We start from the raw sequence: 22667 nt of genomic DNA, 5'->3' as shown, positions 1-22667 counted from the left end.
ATTCCAGTCAAACCAGTGAGTTTGGCGGTTTTGAGACATCATCTTTTATTGAAAAAAAAACTTTTGTCATTTTGCCGACACGCATGGCTACGGCGACGCGCGCGCATACCAGAAACCGGAGACTTTTTTTGGGGGGCCTTAGAGGGGTTTTTTTTTCATACATAAAACACAAGTTTTATTTTCCGGCCAAGTGAATGGGATGGGATACTGGAGTTTTTTCTTTCCAAAACACAAAAACCCCAAAATTCCCGCTGTAGCTGGAGAACTGTGTGATTCCCAACATCTGATCTGAACAATTGAGTTCAGTTTGTTTCCAAAGTGCTATTTCCTGCAACTTTTTGGTTTTATGTTCAACAATTAAGATGCAGCACTACTTCTACTTATTGCCGACTTTACAATACAAACCTTCAAACTTACCAGAAACCTACTTACATGTATGTTACAAAAACTATTTGTTTTCGAGGCAAAAAGAAAAGAGAAAGAGAAACTGAAAGCAACTTTACCATTTGTGATCCCTCATGAAACTTGACTCTGACGTCTTCAAGGTGATTGAGAATAGGCTCATCATGATCCTGGATCATATCTGACAAGATCTCTACGTTTCTCAAGATAGTTAGCCAGAAATCAGGGATACCACTTGGCGATTCTGCAGCAAAGATAACACAACGTGGCTTGACCCATTACATAAGAATTGCTAATTCAAATTGTTGGGTTTTTTTCAGTGATGTCAAATACAGAGGAAAATCATTACAACTTTCACTGAACCACTGCAATTAATTTATTGTTGACCTTCATCCATTCTCCCTCGGCAACAAACTGTTGAAATGAAACAAATCTTAATTTCAGCAAGGAGTTCGTTACATCTAATGTGTATACAATGGTATTTAGGCATTTTTTTATCTAATGAAAAAGACCTTTAAAATTTTACAATAAAACAAATCCTGTTGCAATATTTCTGAATTAAGCAGAATAACAATGAGTCATTTGAAAAAAAACCTTGCATCATACCATTACTACATGTCTGGTTCTGGGGATCTCGCTTAACCCTAACTCCCTAACATCTTTTACTAGGAACTGGACCATTTCCATCAAAATCCATCAATCAGTGTGCTTCTAATACAAAAAAACTGCACATGACATAATGGAATCCACTACTAACGCACTGGTTGACATCCATGGCTACACATGGCTTTTATCACAATAGCAGTACAGGAAGCTAGGCAAAATCAATCGGATACCCCAAGCACTGCTTCAGGCCATTAGGCCCAAGTCTATCATATTCCATCAATACTTAGTCACGCCAGGCCTTTTGGACCAAGTCCCCAAAAATCCACCAAACTGGGGGTTAATATAGGTATCAGATTAACCATAACCGCCCTGAACCTTTCAAAATCCTCTTTGCTAAAGTGGAAGAATTTGGAGGATTGAGGTTACATTTCGTGGGATGCACTTTGTCAAGGTCTTGGGCCTGACCTTGTGTTGTTTTTGCTCAGCCATGCATAAATATAGGCCTGGATTATGCTTGAAATCCTCCGTACTGCTCCAGGATGTCACTGACCAGTGACCAAGCCTCGACATTTTGACAGTCACTGCCGCAGGATTTTGCAGGACTCAGGCAGTGGTCACCCCTCCACGGACCATAATCAAGAATAAATGGAGGAATTTGCAGGATTGAGGCTACATGTATATGCTATTTTTCCACAAGGCCAATTTGAGAGTTTTGCAGGATTGAGGCCTAGGGAGTTGGGGTTAAATATGGAAATGACACAGTGTGTTGGGCACAACCAGTTTTATATTAAACTTCATGACATTTGATAGCTTTCATGAATACTACTCTAGTGTCATTACCTTCATCTTTGTCTTCCTCTAACTTGGCCTTTTCTTTCAAATCACCCTGTAATCAATTATAAAATACAGTCACTATTGGGAAGTAAAATTGTTATGGCCAACAAATGTCTCTCTGTAATACCATGGAAACAAGCGTTCTTCCAATTAACCATTTTATACAACGGTCAGCACACAGTCCGCCTCCACAGACTTCACGGACTTTGCGTGTGTGTACAAAAGGCATAAGAAATTAGCGTGTCTAGACGTCACCCGGAGGCAAGTCAAGGCAATTGTGACGTCTTAATCTGTCAACCGCGCCTGGGTTAAAAAAACAGCCAGTGCATGTTGTCACAGCCTCCGTTACGAACTGGTTAATTCTATGTCATTCCTTCACATGTTCCGACACAATTCTACATATTTTATGCTTAACATGAAAGACCAAATTTAACTGCTTGTTTCAGAAATACTCAAGTACGCTTCTGAATTCTGGGGGAGTGCAGCCTAGTGGTTTAGTGTTTGTGAATCACGATAGGATGGCCAGGGGTTCGAATCCAGCTGCTGGCCATATGTTGTGTCCTTGGGCAAGCCACTTCACCACAACTTGCTTATCCCATCTAGGAGTATAGATGGGTACCAGCATTAGCTGGGGAGTAACCTGCAATGGACTAGCATCCAATTCAGGGGGAATAGAAATATTCTCAGTCATTTTATTTTAAGAAAACCAGGGATACATTTTGCTTATTTCCATATCAATATTCATGACGTCAATATGTTAATAGGATAATTATGATTTAAAACAATGTGACAAAGTGAATGGATTGGCTGCTGGTACTTACAGCCAAAGCGTTTACTTTTTCATCTGTTTCCTCTTCTTCGTCATCACTGCTGTCCCATTCACAATCTGAATCTGTCGGCTCAACCGCACCAGTCACGACATCTTTCCTCTGGCAACAGAAAAAAAACACAGAGTACTATCAAATCCTATACATGTACATACCTGAAAGTGCTCCTTGCAGTAATGTAACATGCTCTGCTGGTATATTTCAGGAAAATATTAGTTATCCCATGAGCATATGTAGAAGACAATGCAACCCATATGTGTCCCATTTGCTGTGCCAGGAACATGGTGTTTGTGCCCTTGGGCAAGACACTTTACTACAATTGCCTCTCTCCACCCAGGAGTATAAATGGGTTCCTGTGAGGGTACTGGATGCTGAATGTCCTCTGATATCGGCTGCCGCATGGTCTCGTGGCCTGATGAACGGAGGAATAGTTGTAAGGCGCAAGACTCCGGTATTATTATTATAAAAGCGCTTTGAGATTGTTAATACGATGGACAGTGGTATAAAAGTATTATAACTTATGTATTTTCATTTTATGAGGCCAAAGGCTGAGTTGCATATGGGACACAGACACACTGCATTTTCAATGTTCCATGATTGCGAGTGCGATAACAAAGTCATCTTCAAGCAAACATAACGCACAGTCAAGATGGAACATGCATGTCCTGCACAAACATTTCAGCAGTTATCCTACTACTTGTGCATTCAGCAGGAATGTCGCGCCCATCTCAGAATTGCGCAATACACAGAGTGCACTATTGAACTTAACCCCAACAGAACTCAACCCATCAAACACCAACAGCATGTTCTGTTGGAATCTGTCAGGATGGGTACAGTTCTCTTAAACTGACAGTCATTTACATTGGGTTGGCACACCTCCAGAATTAAAGTCAGAAAAATGTGTTTGCAGTTTTCCATATGGTGTTGGAATTCGCCAGGATTTTCCTAGTAAATCATGCTCCCTAAGGAGTTAGGGTTAATATGGAGAATAACAACACACTGTTGTTGCAATGGATTGACCAATCAGGATCGAGGATTCAAGTTTACTTAAAGGTGATCTGGGATGCAGAGACTGTACTCACCTTTTCAAAGAGTGCCTCATACATCTTGGCATATTTGCACTCTAGTTGATGAACTTCTTCATAGAATTTGGCTTCCATTTGTGTGTACTTGACTTGGTAATTCTTCAGAGCTTTCACTCGTCTCTTCACAACTTTTGGTAAACTAGGAAAGTCACAGGAAAAAAAGTCACATTATTTTACAAAAAAAATAGCATGTACATATCCTGCTGCTTTGTTACAGTGCATGAACTGTAAACTAATAAATGGGGGTGAAATTAAGCTTGAAAATACAGACATGTCGGGCGGCACTCTCTGTGGGTGTAGGGGGCTAGGAGCTGGCTGTGGGTGCCAGAATCAACTCTGATGGACCCTGGGTATTCAGCTCCAAACGAGTCACGGATCTACCAGGTTCTTGCAAAAGTATGAAAAAAATACTGGGCACTTCGGTTCTGAATATAAAAGGTCCTTGACAGCAACATGATACATACACCGGACCAAGGCAACCTTGGCGGACCGGCAAAATAGATACTCTTAACAGGGTCAGGGATCATCGTTTCAACTCAAGTCCAAACAAAGTCCCTACCCTTGGGCCCGAGTCTACAGGGCCACTGTAGTGTTACAAAAACGGTCTATGGCTCTATGCCTCATGTCTGCAAAGGGCTTGCCCATGTGGCTTGTTTCTAGCGCTGTGAATCTGTGTGGTTTTCCCCCTCCAACGTTTTGACCGCAGTGACAGATCCCAACCTTATTTATGTAGACAGTTCTCGGCTCCAGACTTTTTGTAAAGAGAATGGGTAATTCATTATGGAACCGGTTCTTTTAAAGTCAGAACAGAGCAAAGTGGGTAGCCGGTTCCTGAAAGGAACTTGCAGTTCCGGTTCTCATTATGGACTCGGGTAGAACTAGGTACCTCCCGGAACCGCCCAACACTACTTGTAACACAGTTAAACAATCTGACTAGCAGACAAAACTGCTGAATATTACTCCTTTATGACCTACCTTTCAATATATCCACTTCGCTGTCCAACCAAGTTATCTAGATGATCTTGAAGTGCTGCTAGTACCTGTGGGTCCTGCAATGCTTTTGTTTTCAGTTCCACTACAAATAAAAATAATTAAAGCAATTATATCACTCAAAAATTATCACCTGTGTACAACTAATATATTCACTCAACTCTACAAGAGGAAAGTTCACAACTTTGTCGAAACACACCAAAGTGTGAGTTCTCAAGATTGATTTTGTGATTGACAATATAGGGATTCCAGTTTGTCTTGATTCAGGGCCGGATAAATTTGACGCAATCGATATAAACCCATTGCCTCTAACTCTGACTGAACACATCAGTACACTGAACCCTCTAGCAACATGCAGCTATAGCTCTACAAAATATTGACATGACACTTTGTTTACTGGTTTGCTTTCTTACAGAAGTCAGATGGGCATGACTTCCCCTCAACATAATCTACTTCCCATTAGAAAGCGCCCCTGTAAACAAAGCATGGCGTCATTATGTCTCAGGTTTATAGGCATACAGGCCGCTTCATACTACATGCCAAGTCATTTGACCATCATGAATAATTACAGCAAAATTAATAGGGAAAATAATAATAATGCGGTGGTTATATGGTGCTTTATACCAAAAATCTAAACGCGAGTCAAACACCTTAACCATTGGACCACAGCAGTCCATATTACATTCAACTTCAATATATTCGCAGCTCGAAAACTTGCTATGACATCACTAATTTGCTTTTGTTTTCTCGAAAATATGCAGTGACATCGCCAATTTGCGTTTGTTGGGAATGGTGTGACATCTTGACAATGTTGTTTACATACTTGTAGCCTTCTCAGCTAATGGATCAATTACTTCTACTCCATCCACGTCCACAGAATCACCCTGAGCACCGGCATCAATGGTCAGCACTGTATCACCGGTATCCATGCTGGAAAAAGCAAACACAGGATCAATTAAGAACCATCGATATCAGAAGTTTCAATAATCGATATATCGGAAATCCAATATCCGGAATATTTGATATATCGATTAACCCATGTAAAAAGTTAAAGACCATAAAGATGACACTTTGATTAAAAAAATAATATTAAGTCCCAATTTTCCACACCTTTCTCTGGAGCATATTGCTCAAACTGTCAAAAACAAATCTCAGCACTGAGTGTTTGTCCAGAAGGGGTGGTTTCTTTCGAGGCACACTGGGAGAGACTGCAAATTCCAGCGAACGCAGAGCACAATGCAACGCCACTTGGCATTTCGCCATGTTTTTATTTTTGAGTCACAAGCACAAGTTGCCGCCGAGTGTTATTTCATTATACAAACGTTAAACACAAAGTAAAAGCACAAATGGGAGATGTATTTTGACGATAATCTGACACAGTTTCAAAATTTTGTAAATCTTTCCTCAATATGGACGATTTTGATATTTCGATGTGATTAAAAACTTGCTATCGGCGATATCGATACCAAAATAATATGGAATAATCGATTCACATCAATATATCAACGGTGCTTAGGATCAATCTTACAAAGCGGCTATTCATTCAACACTTCTACATAAAATGGAAATAGTTAACATCAAAAGTGTCAAGTTTGGGGGGGAAGTATTGCATGTGCTTTTTTTATCATCCGTTTGTTGGTCCAAGTATTCACGAACTCTACCATGAATAAGGGAATGAATGTGTGCTTCGGAGGTTTTAAACACTCTGTTTAAGACTGGTTGGAGTCTGGATGCTGATTATCATCAGAGCCGAAGGCGAGGGTAATCATCAGCACAAGATATGCATTCTGCAAACTTCAGACATTTTCAGAAATGGGAGGCATTCCTCCCATTTTGGTCACGTGCCGTTATATATATAGTCAATATTCGGTCTGGGAACCAGACTACATGCCGCATTGGGGGTAATGTGTATTCAACTTGTTCAAGTCCTTACATCACTTTATTACATGTAATCATCGATAAAAGTTACAAGTAAAGTAATAAACAACTTTCCTAAGTCAAAGTGAGGTGGTTATATAATCTAATATCAAATCCATCCACCTCTAAAAATTGCGCAAACGTGTTACTGGTCGTGCACAGTCATATATGCAACAGTTTGCGTCATTTTATTATGCCTTTTGTGCATTCATTTTTTTTACCCCAGATTTGTTTTTTCGACCGATCAATCAACCGACCAAGGCAAACATAGAATTAAACCATAGAATTAAAAAGGAACGCCCTAATCCAAAGTCTATCACTTTACCTGTCAGCTCCACCTTGATCCGTCATAATAGAACTTCCTCAGGATTCTGCAAAAACAATCAGATACAAGTATAACAGTTACTACAATTGGTACACACATGTATTCACTCTGGTCTGTAGTAAAAATGAACAGAATACAGTATGCTGAATCTGCAAATTGAAGTGATTTTCTACAACGTAGGAATCAATCTCAAAAATGAAAGACAAACATAATAAATGTTGGAGGGCTGGGCTTACAAAACAAGAATACATTCAGTTGGGGCTTCTCGGTCTACCTCTGGGTACCAGACAGCAAAGTATGAAGAGTGTAGCGAGAGTGTACGAAGAAATTAGAAGAAAGTTCTGAACCACAGAACATAGGGCTGAAGCAGTTTACAGCTCACCACTGTGTTCAGGAGGAGAGATGACAGAAGTAGAAAAATGGGGACATTTTTATAGAGTTTCAGAGAATGAACCTTCAGGGACAACAGGATATGATGTCAGATAAAGAAAGCATATCTGTCATAGTTCTCAGTTGAGGTGGGCAGACGTACTGATCAGTACGGGGGAGGACCGTTATGAGGTCATATGTCCATGTACCATTAGGTGACATCACAACCTGGGTACATGTACATGTATGTCGCGGGGAGGGAAGTGGCATGTTTTCATGATGATCCTGTCTGACCCATTTTGTCCAACAGCCAGTTGTTTCCAACCAATCGGTCAGACACCATTGTCCGTCGGACATCATGGGAAAGACAATGTTTCCCGTCAAAACTAATGGGTCAGACATATGTAATCAGACTACCTCGGTCAAAATCAGCCGACAGACATATGAAACAAACGGATGTAATCGTCGAGAACAGACGCTCACTGCACCTGTTGTTAGAGTCATAGTGTGTATACTTCAGGCAGTGTCAAAACATGGGTTGTACACTTTTTTAAAAACTGTAAGATTTTGGAAGTGCAAAAGGATAGGAGGGTTCCTTGTAATGACATTACATAATGATTATTATTTCAGAAGCTGCTTCCATCAACAACTGGACACAAAAATGTCATCAAGATATCACATACATGTACATGTACACGTACATGTATATGATATGAATACTGATACACTGCTCATGTGTTGTCCTTCCTCCATGGTTTAATAAGCATGTCCATGTACATGCAGGATGATTTCCTTCAATGTAACTGCTATCACAGACACTTTCACCCAAGTCCTCTGTCACATGACCATGATGATAGGGAGTACAAAATGTCTCTGGAAGCGTGGCACAAGTACATGTACACTATATGTGGTCATGTCAGTCAGACATGTACGTGGTGGAAAATGTGTACATATATGTACTTGTACATGTATCATGAAATTTCAGTCTAATCAGGTACATTTTACATGTGCATACATGTAAAGCTTTGAGAAGACGTTTGGAAGATGTTCTTTGTTCTTTGTATGTATCATACAACCCCAAGTCCTAAATAAAAACACTGCAATTCGTGCTACTCAGTACAAGTGTATTTATACTACTCATGACCATTACATGTACATTTATAATGATGCAAACATGCAAACAAATTAACGCCAACTCTTCAACAATGGTTCAAGGGAACGTACATCATTGGCTTTTGCTGTAATTTACAGAAATGAACTATTTGAGGGGTAAGTATAATAGATCAAATATTGTTACACTGACAAGTTTGAAGTTTTGTGTTCAAAAAATGCTGGAAAAACCAGGAAAAACAAAAATGTTCAAGTAGTCTGGTTCCCTGACTCCACTTAAGATAAAATGCATCAATTTATAGATGCCAGAAAATTGTAAGGTAAGGAAACCAATCTAGCTGGTCTGCACCAGTTCATGAACATGGAACCAATAGCAAACACAATTTGGACTGAAAAAAGGGTAAATTTGGAGCAGTAGTTGAAAAATAGTTAGGGTTTTTCCAACGGTGGTCGGCCGACCACCGTTGGAAATTTATACAAAATACCAATTTTCTTGGAAATGACTTCACACCAGGTGCCATAATTTTACAGGATGCTTCAGACTTTCATTTACCAACATCCTAGCTATTTCGTAAAAATTTGGTAGTTTGTTTTCCAATGTTTGAAAATGTTGTGTATTCCCTTTAAGTTCAATCAAACAGTTTTTGGGGATTTTGTGCACCCCTTTTCAAATAAAGCTCCGCCCCACAATAGGCAAATCCATAGATCCATCCCATAAAAATATGTTAAACCCTTTTTAGGTTCAACCAGGCCTGCCAATTTTCATGGTTTTGTCACGAAAATGCACGATATTTGTCACAATTGGATCAGACCACTTAATAATTTGTAAAGAGTGCCCCGTTTTTTTAAGAAGTGCCCTTTCTTTCTGAACAAGTGCCTTTTTTTAAAAGACGTTGTGCCTTTTTGAGTAGCATCTGCCGTTTTTGGTGCCCTTTTCTGAATTTCGCACATGTATCACCCTGAAAAGCACCATATATTGGCCGTTGCAAAATCGTTGGTTTTGAACAGCGCCCCCATGGACAGACGGTACCATCCCCCCCCCCCCCCCCCCCCCCCCCCCCCACCCCCGCTTTTTTATTTTATGGAGGATAAGTGTCCGGAGAAAAAATCTGTCTACATTTCACAACGGATGTGCAAGTGCCCTTTTCAAAAATTTTACCCCCCCCCCCAATAAAAATGACCATGCTATTCCACTGAGAATGATTAAGTCATATCCAAGTTTATTTCAAGGCATTGAAAAAGAAGGAAAATGACAGGACAAATTGTGACATTCTGAATAAACAGGTATGTCATAGAAAAGGGCTAGTCCGAGTGACTTGGACCCAACTTATCGCCTTTTTTAACATTTGGACATGGTCTGGCGATAGTGGGGTCCAAGCTAATACCGTGACCTAGACAACATCATCCTGTCACTGCCCCAAAAACCAACATTTTCCAACAAAAACATCAGATTTCACCTTCAAAACGGCCTCCAAATGACTAGATATGCCTCCTGAGGTACAAGTAGACATCGATAATTAAGATGGTTGTACTGAAGTTAACTTACGATCCGGAAAAAAAGTGAAATTTTCCGTTCATTTCGGAGAGCTCCCCTCGCGATCTTGAACACGTTAAATTTCCGATCGTGTTTAACGTTTGAACGACGCGATTTCTTGTACATGCCCAGCGTACATTCGATGGTCCCCGTATCCCGAGTGCGATTCCGTTACCGAGCGCGCGCGATGCATCGATTATGATGAGTAGACTGGATCACGTTTGTAAACACATGTGTATTTCAAACGATAATAGGGAGTCGGGAACTAGCGCAGCTTTTATGGCGGGTACCAGTTCAAGCTGGTTCCCGATTCCCTTTTACAGTTCGAAATGCACTTGTACAGTGTATGTGTTTACAAACGTGACTCATTATCATAATCGATGCATCGCGCGCGCTCGGTAACGGAATCGCACTCGGGATACGGGGACCATCGAATGTATGCTGGGCATGTACAAGAAATCGCGTCGTTCAAACGTTAAACACGATCGGAAATTTAACGTGTTCAAGATCGCGAGGGGAGCTCTCCGAAATGAACGGAAAATTTCACTTTTTTTCCGGATCGTAAGTAAACTTCAGTACAACCATCTTAATTATCGATGTCTACTTGTACCTCAGGTGGCATATCTAGTCATTTGGAGGCCGTTTTGAAGGTGAAATCTGATGTTTTTGTTGGAAAATGTTGGTTTTTGGGACAGTGACAGGACGATGTTGTCCAGGTCGCGGTATTAGCTTGGACCCCACTATCGCCAGACCATGTCCAAATGTTAAAAAAGGCGATAAGTTGGGTCCAAGTTACTCGGACTAGAAAAGGGCATGGTTATGATTTTTTGAGTGAAATTTGGGGGTAAAATGACAATGACCATGATGACCATGATGACAGCGCGGAGACTACACGTAACCCCAAAATGAAGATTGCAATCACCGCGCGCTGAATCGCAAGGCACCAACCGGCAGTAAACCTCGCAGGAAAATCGTGATTTCTATCCCAAGAAACTGTCCAAAATTCAAAAACAGCTGTCATTAGACATGTTAGAATTGACAGAAGTCTGCTTTTGATTGAAAAGGTAATTTTTGAGCAATAAAAATATCTTCGCCTTTAATTTGATCAAAACAAAACTGGGGCCCTACACTACACGATCGCCAAAGCAACAAAAGCAGGGTCAGGTTGCAACATTCTTTCCGAAACAGACTTTCATTTCAAGTTTCATCTGTTCATTCATCATGATTCATGTTCATGCTCGACACCGAAATTGTTCTAAAAACTGCAGTGCCATCCAGTGTTCAACTCGAATATCACCCCCAAACGAACAGAAGAAGTCTAGTAAAAAGTAGTATCAGGACCCAATTGATGGGGTGATTTTGACGTGAACAAAATCCGATTGGCCGCTACTCGTGTGGTCGGACAGGACAAGCATGTCCAAAATGGATGACATTTCGAAATAACACAAATTCACGTAGCTTAGGCGCGGCGACATCGTGGTCATGTCATGCTCCATTATTTAAAAGAGAAATAATAACATCTTGGCATGCTATTAAAATACCATTCAGAAGGATAATGGTGTTTGTTCACTTTAAAATTACTAAACTAGTACAAATACGAAAACAATTTCGTGGTTATTATGATAAATCACAATTTTAATGGATTTACTTTTACCTGTTGTGCAAAACTCACGTTCCGATCTGGTTTGCCAATATGGCGCTGTACTTACGTAAATTGCAACATGATTGGTTTAAGAGAGCGTCAAGGGTGACATTCAGCCAATGAAAGGAGACGAAACAAAATGGCTAAGGAGAAGGAAATTTCCCGCGATTTTTCGTGTATCGTGAGTTTGTGGCGCGCTGCGGCTTTCTGCACAATTCACACGCATGCATGCGCATCATTTATGCATTATAATAATAAAATAATTTATGGATTACTTTCTGTTTCTTTTGGGTTTTTTGTTTATTTATTTGCTTACATACTATTTTTTTGCGCACTCTGATCTATCATGTAATGGTTCTATAGTATCCTGGTTTTTGTTTCGTCACAAATTAGAAAAGCGGGCCGGGGGCTGAGTAGATCGAACTACAGAATCGTTATCTTTGATTTCAAAACAAGTTTACAAACAAGAAAACACCTTTGTTGGGGGAGGGGGTGTAGTACCTTTAAATGGATCCTGCAAATATGCTATTTTTTTCAAATAAAAATTTAGAATCATTTGTCTCCCAACTAACTATTAAGAACAAGCCCCCCCCCCCCCCCCCCCCCCCCAAGTACCCGAAAATTCCCCATTCACCGTTTGGCAGTATCATAGAGGGCGCCCTCTCGCTTCCTGAAAGCAATAGTCAAAATTGTCGGGAACAAATTATTTTTCCATTATCCACTAATCTCAAGCTATCGAACGAAACTTATTCGTTCTTACCTCAAAATTACGACCCATTTTGGCAGAAGATAATTACGACCCATTTTGGCATAAGGCGCCAATGACGGAGAGATCTGATCTAGCAAAATTATAAGACTGGCCACTTTGTGATGATCAGGGTCGATGATACTATGCTATGAGACCATAGGGGGATTTGTTCCCGAGGTTTGATCAAACCCCTATCCAGCTCTAAGTCTATTCTGATAGCATGGATCATCAATTTCACAAATGTTCATGAGTGCGTGGAAGAATTAACTTGCTCGTTTGATGCGCTTTTTGTGAATGTAATTCAGGGTTCGAAATTAGCAGTAGCCCGCTAGCCAAATGCTAGTCAAAACAGCGGCGAGTCAAACTATTCCTTAAGTAGCCCGGCTGGCGAGTGAAAAAATATCGGGATACGGCAAAGATGAACGTACAGGAAGAAATATGTCCTTAAATTCAGAAAGAAAACCCCATCAATTTGTGTCTAATTTTAGCAACTGTTTTAAAGGGTTAAAGGGAATATACATCATTTGCTTTTGCTGTAATTTTCAGAAATGGATGGAATTGGGGGGTTGGAAATATAAAGCAAATATAGTTACACTGACTTTTTGGAGGTTTTGGGTTCAAAAATGCTATAAAAACCAAGAAAAACGATCATTTTCCTGTTGTCTGGTTCCCTGACTCCATATAAGAAGAAACAGAGCAGTTTACATACATTGGGGAATTGTAAGGTCAGGGAACCAGTCTAGCTGGCTCGTACCCGTTCATAGGTTTGTAATCGATTACAAACAAGTGCAATGGTCAATTGGGGCCAGTATTTGAAAAAAAGCCAGTTGTTTCCAACGCTGATCGGCCGATCAGCGTTGGAAATTGATATAAAAATACAACTTTTCTTGAAAATGACAGTATACCAGGTGCCATAATTTTACAGGATGCTTTAGACTGTCATTTACCAACATCCTATTAAGGTATTTCGCAAAAACTTGGTAGTTTTTTTTTCGATGTTTGCAAATGTTGTATATTCCCTTTAAATTATTAGATCTGTTAATCAAAAACACTGAAAAAATTGCCTCAGAATTGAGCCAGAAAATACGCCATTTTGTATTTGAGATAAAAAAAAATGCGGGCTAGGCAAAATGCCCGCGGGCTAGCTTAGAGTCCATTTCAGTAGGCTGGCTAGTGAACAAAAAAGTTAAGGTCGAACCCTGATGTAATAATTCCTTTTTAATTAAGGGAAAATCATTTATCCAGGTAACCCTGTATTCTTCTAAGAAGAACGGGAAACAATAATTACATGATTTAATGTGGAAATGCAGATTAAATATGTGGAAAATTCGTCCTCATCATCACAGGCTGCACTCACATTCGCAGCTAGCCTTTTTGCCATTTTGCAATGAGCTCCGTGCGCTACCAAAAGAGGGCACCCTTTCACCTAACAAAGACGTCCCATGGGAGGGACATTTCGCTGGTTGACGCGCAACGTTCCTTGTGTGTGACGTACGTACACCAGGGGATTTGTACTATTTACACGCAGTGGCCGCGCTTCGCGGCAAATGAATTGCAGTCAGGCCAGATGGCGTCGGTTGGTCACCCCCAACTGTACTTCCTTTGCCGGTGAGGGGGTGCTTGTGTACAGAGCGGATAGGCTGGTTACGCGCAAACATTATCATTGTGATTTTGAATTCTAGGGGTGTGAATCAGACCTATGCAAGTACTGCATATAATTGCATACATTAGTAAGGGAAACCTCCTCATCCATTCAGGATTCATTGCTAGCTACCTGTCAAATTCCGAAGGACAAAGGAGGGACTGGGAATGAACCAGTCTGTAGGATTCGACCTGAGATCGAGCACTGACCACCCAGGGGCGGATCCAGGAATTTTCGAAAGGGGGGGGGGGGGTCATCAGCCAAAAAATCTTAAAATGTACACACGTTTTTTTTCTCCGGACGCTTGGCCTCCGTAAAATCAAAAACTGGGGGGGGGGGGGGGGGGGGGGGGGGGGGGGGGGGGGGGGGGCTGGTACCTTTTTCTTTAGGCTGGTATCTTTAGCATATTCAATAGGGGGCGCTGTTCAAATTAGACGATTATTAACACTCATTACAGGCCAAGTTCGGGCAAGGACCATTAGTCGACTAGTGGTTGATTTGTGACGTACCTTACGCCTGCGCACTAATATCAAAGTGCGAACGTCTCTAGTCGAACGCTGGTCAAAATGTCATTGCAAAACGTCTGGATCCTGGCTCCCTGCTGTACGTTATGAACGCGCGCGGCTATGGTTACCAGCGATGCAACCAGCCCCAGTAGGTTGGTTCCAAATAGTCGACTAGCGTAGTTAACCATCGTCGACTAGACAGAGTTCGAGCAAGCGTTAGTCGACCAATGGTTAACTATAGTCCTTGCGCGAACTTGCCCACAGAATGGTGTACCGTATTTTGAAAGGCGGACATTAGACCAGTATAATTTTGGGGGGGGGTGTCACAGCAGGGGGGGTTTTCGACTTATTTTTTAGGAATTTGTATGAGAATTTATTTTTTGACATAGATGGGGGTTTTTTTACCCCCTCCCCCCCCCCCCCCCCCCCTCTGGATCCGCGCCTGCCACCCTCGTTCCCAGGGTTTCGAGCAGTACGCTCCCACCACTACTTGCTCTCTCACACTGGTTTTCGATCTTTAGCATATACAATTAAAAATATTGGATACGTATGAAAATGAGGAAAAGTTTGTTGCCGTCCTATGCTTTACATCAGCGCTTGTTTTTGTGTGTATGGTGTCTGGGGCAAGAACAGAATCAATTCGTCGCGGCGTGAGTTACGAATTAAACACGATTTTCTTCAAAGTTAGAATGTTACAATCTTATCCACCCAATATGTAGTCTGAGTATCATCACACCCGTTATCCACGGAGCCAACTCCTGGAGAACGTCTGGCAGTCTCCTTACATGCAAATTTATGCAAGCCGCGCGCCATCCAAATCGATTTTACTAAATCGTGACGTCATTCATTTCTATATAAGGATTAAACGGAAATTGATTGGTCAATTCGAATGCAGTGTTTTGTAATACAACAGGCCGGGCGCGATATCGCGCAACACATGACACAGAGCGCGTGACACATTTTTATTATCCGTTGTCTATGACGCGCAATGGGTGAATGACCGAAGACCGGGTATAAAAAGCACTCACTGATTGGTCAAAATCTAGGAGGTCAAGAGGCGTGGTCTTGCCTAATTAATCAGCAAATCTGTTCACGCGAAACAGCTGATGAGCTCAAGTTCACATAATCTTGTGCAGGAAGTGGCCTATGACCTATGTATAAAGTACCTGACTGCAGCTGTTCAAGACCGCAGTTAGACAATGTGCGCAAATGCTATCCGAAATTTTCCCTCTGAAATGCGCACATAACCATACCGGGTGTGATTTCTGTTTCATGGCGGACCATGTGGACACAATTTTGAGGGTCGCATAATGAAATCCGACCATTCGTGATTCGAAACGGAGCACGAGCAAGTGACGGGAATTGTAAATTTACAACACAGATAAGGTTTACAGAATTTCCTACATTATTACGCTTTTCAACGAAAAAAAACATCTCTAACTGGAATAAAAGAGTAACGAATCAGTCTTATTAAACTCTTAACGGCCGTTTCAAACCTTGCAGAGTCATAACCGTGATGACACGCAGGTCACTGGTCACGCAAAATCCAACCAATCAGAGCGTGAATTCATCAGAGTATCCCAGCGTCCTGTTTGCAGGGCGGGGGTGCGAGCGAAAGGAAAGATTATTTTCGAGAGGGTGTTGACGTAATATAAATACTGAACGTGAAAACATGTAATACACGTTGGAAATAACAACACCAAGTATACGATATAGTTCCATTTCTTGCTAATTGCGGTATCGAGTCAGGATACATACAGGAAGCAATTTCCATTCCAGGGCTTTCAACGAGGTTGAAAATAGAGCAAGCCCTGGGGACGAGGTTGGTACTGGACGCATTTTCGATACACCCATAAGTTGTGCACGATAACTGAAAGGTCATCATTTGACAATTAACGTGGGCGATCCTTTGTCCGTTGATGTCTCATTGAAAAGTGAGTAACTTTTTTATTGTTTAAAACATGATTTTATAGAATTGTTTTCTTTTCGAACCGAAACTCGACAATAGTACAGATTGTATATCATTATAGACTGATACACAAGTCTAAGTTCACAGAGAGGGCGCTGTTTACGCAACGGAATCGTGTGTATGTAAACCTGTAAAACGAAACATGTTGTCAATGTTATTACCTCTGGTAACAAGCGCTTGAAGTTTCCCCCTCTGATGATTGAGTGATATTATTTTGTCAACAAAATATAAGTGAGTAACCTCCGCATATTATTAAAAGATAAACTTTCCCGATAAATGTGTGTTTTTGCCACCAGGCGCTCCAGACGATATTCGTTTGCAACGGTATCAAAAGAGCCGGCGTTACGACATGTACGTACGAAGGCCGCCGGGGCAAAGGGCACTTCATAGTTCGTACAGTACAGCTTACATCATTGTGTGTTGAATACAAGAAGTATATAAACGTGCATTCCCAAATCCGAACAACTTTCTCAGTTCAGTCGTACGTGTAGTTTGATTCAGTTACATGGCAGCCCAGGCTTAATGAATCATCCGCGAAACAGGATTGGTTTAACTTTAAATGGAAATTGTCATAAATTCAGGTGGGAACAAAAGTAAGTACAGGGCACATTAAAAAGTTATATTGATTAGGTAAAAAATAATAGTTCTGCCCCAGGTTACCCTACCTACCCTATTTTGATAGCTCCTACCCTATTTTTTTTTGGGGGGGGGGCGCACATTTGAAGATAGAGCTGACCATTTGCAGATATCCGAAAAATATCTGAACGAATTATTGTGAAAAAGCTTACTAAATGGTTTAAAGATAATTATGAAATGCAATGACGAAAAAATGTAGTGTACCTTTAAAAAGACATGTTAAAAGAAATTGTTGTCATCAAAATAATCGAATTCTTACATGTCATTGTCAGTCAAGCTGAAACAAGCATTGATAAGATTGACGCTGGTTATTCTGCAATAAAGAGTTGGAGGCAAAAAGTCCCATTGTTAAATGGTGTAAGGGCGTCCCTTTTTAATTCTGTGATCTCATTTTTTGTTTTGGACTTGAAGGAGGGTCGGACTCTAATGCAATGTTTTATTTTGTAATTCAGTAAAATGGGATTGTGTTCAGTACCTTATGTTATTAATATATGAAAGTATTTAGGTATTTTACTTCGGCAAGTTCACATTGTTTCTTCAAAAATATGACTTTTTGAGAAGCTGGCATAATATGTCCCAAAACAGTTGGTAAATAGTCTGGTTCCCGGACATGCATAATCTGAAGAGATGGAAACTATTCTTGGTAAACAACGTGGTTTCACGTCGCACACATAGTAGCTATTCTCTTTGCGGACGTAGCTGACCTTACACGGTACATGCATCCACAAGCAGTACAGTATGATGGCGTGTATGATGTACTGTACATGTACATGTATGCTCCGTTCAAAACTGACGCACTTTACATTGGTGGCAGCGGTAAGACTCACCGATGGCAACGTGACAGGAACCACAGGGTGAAAGGATCAGGACTGATCCACCTGAAGCAGTGACTTGCGGATAGCAGAATTCAGCAGTGGACGTATTATGGAGAATAGCTGGTAGAAGCAACAATGGACGGCAGAGACAGGATGATGGAAGAGAGTATGGGATACTTTAAGGCAACACCGGCAAGGGTGATCAGCAGAGCCGGCATTCGGCTACACCCTGCGGTGACACCCTCCTCACCTCCTGTGTGGTCACCAGTAAGATCCGCGGAGAGGAAGACGAATGTTGGTGTCAGGGTAAAGGAACCCAGGCCGGAGGTAGTGAACGAGATAGAGGGAGTCCGACGGGGAATGGTGACGCCAAATAAACCTTTCCTGCAGAAGAGAACAGTTGGGAAATTTCTTCTCATCAGAAAAGTTAAAAAAAAAAAAAAAAAAAAAAGGTAAAGGGGACGAATCTGTGTTCTCTCTTTCATTGGCGATTGGGCCAGACTCATATGCTGCTGCCCATACCTCCTCCACGAGTCTGTTACCTTCCCCCCATTTAACCTCTGGGTTGAGAGGAGCAATTGAGGTAAAGCGTCTTACTCAAGGGCACAACGCGCATGGCCACGGCGGGGCTCGAACACACAACCTCACGATCATAAATCCTGTGCTCTACTGCTAGACCACACGTGCCTACCTTTAGACAAGGTTCATGTCATCACCAGGGGGACCAGGATAGAGCAACCTGTCCGAAGTTTGCCAGATTTGGGCGATGTAGAACCAGCAGAGGTTCAGCAAAGACCTACAGGAACAAGCAGTGTTCTGGCAGAGTCCTGGATGGCTTTGACTCGGTCAAGAATGCAAACTCGATCCGGATGCAACAGGGAGTTCTGGACGTCGAAGGAACTGAGGGAGAAACAGTTAGATGATCCTTCGATTTATGGGCTTATCATGACTGAGGGAGAAACAGTAATTCGATTTATGGGCTTATCATGAGAGTTTAAGGGGAAAGGAGGGAACAGACCAGAGTGGGAAACACTCTCCACTGAGTCGGCACCAACCAAGACCTATCGGGCCAATATGCAAACAAGTAGTTCTATGTCGACGCTTTGAATCGGATGACGGGAGGCAATGCAATGCCTAAATGAAAGTGTCCAGGATGAACTCCATGAAAGCAAGACCGTAGGTCACCAAGGAGTGCGCAAGATACTACACAAGGTCCAACAAAGGTACTACGTACTGGGTATGAGTATCAGCCGATGTGCGTTCCAAAGTTCGACAATGCACAAAAAAATCAAGATGGCCGCAACACGATAATGGTCTATTACCTCCGCCAAAGAGGTTATGTTTTCATCAGCGTTGGTTTGTTGGTTTGTCCGTTAACAAGATAACTAAGTAAGATTTGAGGCTTTGCATGGTGGAGATACTAACTAATGAAAGGTTTGCGGAAACACCATGTGCGAATAATTTCTCAACTAAGAGAATGGTTCTGAAAAGAACCAGAGTTATAAACTCGACGTTCCGGTCAGTATGCTCTGACTCTCCTGAAGACGGTCAGAGCATACTGACCGGAACGTCGAGTTTATAACTCTGGTTCTTTTCAGAACCATTCTCTTAGTTGAGAAATTATTCGCACATGGTGTTTCCGCAAACCTTTCATTATTTATCAAGATAACTCCAAAAGTTGTGGACGGATTTTCATGTAGTGGACGGATTTTCATGAAAATTGGTCCTTTGTACAAGTACAGATCGATTAGATTATGGAAGTGATCCGGATCTGCGTCTGGATGCAGGATTTTTTTAAAGGATTCCTCGCCATTTTGTATGTGCGAATATGCTATGTGTAGAGACGTGTGTAGGTAACGCAGCGTGCAGTCTATGAGTGCATAGCGCACACACCATTAAAACCAACAGGTCAATGGACTCGACCATTTTATACTATGGAGGAGTAGGGAATGTGCAATAAAATATGGAAGTCCAGTGAATATATTTCTATTGGGTGTACTGACAATATGGCGGGAGAATGTTCAGGTTTGGCAGAGGTTTGCGTTCTCAGTGCTTTCTAGTTTCTATCGAGTTCATTGTGTAGCTTTGCCGTATCATCTTTAGGATAATTTGAGGCACTGCCCGTGATTCATCTCCGATCAGACAGACCTCGTTGAGAGTTTTCACATTACACAATGTATCTATTAAGTCTAACACCCGGCAATAAAAAGCTGAAATAGCATTAACGTCAAAGGTATAATGACACGCAATTGAACGATTGCACTCAGGGTGTGAGTATGAACATCAGAATCAGGTATGCAAGGCAGATAAGCAACAACACCAGTTTATAGAACTGTTTGTAGTGCACTTTCTGCTAGTCCCATATAAACATACCCTGGGAATACATTTAAAACATATCATCCTCTTGAATAATAACAAACTATCCCCAGGCATCTGTTTTATATCTATTTCATATATTTCTTTCTTTCACAGTTGGTGAGCGATGGCATCCTACCTTCAGCGAGTGGAATTTGCTTGTCTGCCAAATGAAATACTGGATAAAGTTCTGCAATATCTAACGCCCAAAGATCTTTGTCATGTTGCGTTGTGCAATAAATCTTGGAGAGAAGCAGCCAATCATGATGTTCTGTGGCACCCTCTTTGTCAAGCAGAAGGATTGAGGCACTTTGGTAGAGCTGAAGACCTTGACGAAAGCACTGCATTCATTCCTGTTGACAAGCAGAGCAATGGTAAAGATGTGAACTTCTCGTTCGATACCATTGTTAGTGGTTCTGACTGGCCTGGACTGATGGACACGTGCACATGGAAGACGGCCTACATGAAAGCACATCATCTCGAAAGGAACTGGAGGAATAATCGTTACCACGTTGTCTCTTTCGAGTTTGGCTCGGAGGGATGTGCTGGTCTATACAGTCCCTCATGGAATTCTACGAGTCAATTACAGATATATAATCTACATGGAGAGGGTACCTACCTAGCAGGAGGAGTTTCGAATGGCACAGTCATGGTGTGGGATATGTACAGTGGGAAACTACAACACACCATACACGTAGACATCTGTGACAAAAGCGAATGTTTGAAAATTGGAAATGGCACCATAGCTGTAGGTTGTAGAGATGGGATGATTCGTACATACTCTGCCAAAACAGGGCAACAACTGCAGGTTATGTCTCGTCATCGACTTCCAGTATCCAAATTGTTTATTGACGATGACACAATTGTCAGTGTCGCTCGGCCTAGGCCTGGCGATGGCAGCTATGACACATGTGAGGACAGTGACATCCGAGTTTGGTGTTCATTAAATAGTGGTCTTCGTTTTCTTTTTCGCAGAGAGACGGACGATTCCAAAGATATTTTGTTAGAAGACGTAGATTATCGGAATAAAACGGTAGCCGCTGTTTATGTTGACCGAACAATTCGGTTATGGAATGCACAGAGCGGTGTATGTATGCATGTCATAGGTCCATCGCATCGGATGGGTGAGTTTGTAGAGGCGTTGACATACTGCCATCTCAGCAACGGAAATCTCATCGTTGGTGATAGGGACAACAGAGTAGAAATGTATGACGTGAAATCAGGGGAGTGCTGCAAGACATTCAACATTCCTTTAGGCTGTGATGATGACGCAGATGATGAAATAACTCTTTCATGTGCGTTTACTGGTGAGTTTCTCGTGGCACAGTCAGATTACGGTAATCTTAGGGTCTGTAACCTAGAGGGCAAGTGCATTGGGGAGACCAAGACCGCTGGAGATAGTACACCTACGATGCACTCGAGTTGTGTCCGCGGTAATAAATTGATTGCTTGTGATAAGGTGACAGGTGCCAGCTCATTGTGGATGATTAACACAGAGAGTGGCGTCCAAGTTGTGAACATTTTGAGAGGGATTATGTTTCATCGCGATGTGGAGACGGAATTCTTCGAATTTTGGATGAGTGACACTAAACTGGCTTTCGTTCATTACTTTAGTGAAAATTTGGAAGAGGGCCTCGTCCAGGCACCATACATTGCAGTTCACCATTATTGGTGAAGATGAGGGGGTGAGTCGGGCATCAATATCCTTGTGAACTTGGATTCTCACTATTATGAGAAAGACTCCGTGTATATGAACTGGTATGCTAGTTTTGCATAGCAGCTCAACACGCTGACCAAACTTTACTTGCCGATTACGATTACAATGTACTTTGTTGGCTTTACAGCTCTTTAAGTATGTCTGCAACGTTATGAAATGTTTCGTAATTCATGCATACAACAGTAACCGCAACATGCTTGTGACGTCACCGCGGGTAATATTTGTACCTACAGTTAACTGAGAGTTGATACATCTCAGTGTATGAGAATGTTTTGACGAATGTTTCATGATGACGTCGCAGTTTATTTGCGATTATGTACGCTTTGATTTTTTACATTTCATTCCTTTAGGTAAAATATACATGTCGATACAAAATTAGTTTTGAATCAGACCTATAGACATATATAAACTGTACGCTTGCACCAGAATGACACTCGCTTATAGTTATATACACATGGCAAACGTGACTGACAGGCGTGGAGGCCTAGAGACATTCTTTAGATAAAAGGTCCCCCTCGAAAAAAAGGTATCTGTAAAATTGTTATTAGCATATCCCTGCACAATACCCGTGGCTCATCTATCCCACCAGGTAGCCGGCTAAGGGAATACAGGGAAACGCTTGACTAGTCACCCACAAA

At 41.6% G+C, this 22667-nt stretch overlaps 2 protein-coding genes across 3 annotated transcripts in view; one reads left to right on the top strand and one right to left on the bottom strand.

Annotated features, from left to right (window-relative positions):
• Positions 1 to 11720, bottom strand: part of LOC119723345 (nucleosome assembly protein 1-like 1) — a 43141-nt gene extending 31421 nt beyond the window's left edge. The window contains exons 1-8 of one of the 2 annotated variants that reach the window (XM_038193927.1): positions 11654 to 11720; positions 6987 to 7032; positions 5568 to 5674; positions 4730 to 4829; positions 3752 to 3893; positions 2664 to 2771; positions 1849 to 1894; positions 504 to 646 (exon numbers count right to left, since the gene is read on the bottom strand). In XM_038193927.1, coding sequence (XP_038049855.1) covers positions 504 to 646; positions 1849 to 1894; positions 2664 to 2771; positions 3752 to 3893; positions 4730 to 4829; positions 5568 to 5674; positions 6987 to 7012 — 672 coding nt within the window. In that variant the 5' untranslated portion in view covers positions 7013 to 7032; positions 11654 to 11720. The remainder of the gene's footprint in view (positions 1 to 503; positions 647 to 1848; positions 1895 to 2663; positions 2772 to 3751; positions 3894 to 4729; positions 4830 to 5567; positions 5675 to 6986; positions 7033 to 11653) is intronic. The other variant, XM_038193936.1, reaches the window with a different exon arrangement.
• Positions 11721 to 20435: 8715 nt separating this feature from the next.
• LOC119723329 (F-box/WD repeat-containing protein 7-like) lies at positions 20436 to 22667 on the top strand. Its single transcript, XM_038193903.1, has one exon. It carries the CDS (start codon positions 20440 to 20442, stop codon positions 21985 to 21987), a length of 1548 nt encoding a protein of 515 aa, XP_038049831.1. The 5' UTR covers positions 20436 to 20439; the 3' UTR covers positions 21988 to 22667.

Source organism: Patiria miniata, unplaced genomic scaffold (genome assembly GCF_015706575.1).
Source record: "Patiria miniata isolate m_02_andy unplaced genomic scaffold, ASM1570657v1 HiC_scaffold_1, whole genome shotgun sequence".
NCBI lineage: Eukaryota > Metazoa > Echinodermata > Asteroidea > Valvatida > Asterinidae > Patiria > Patiria miniata.
This window is presented reverse-complemented; position numbering and strand designations above follow the sequence as displayed.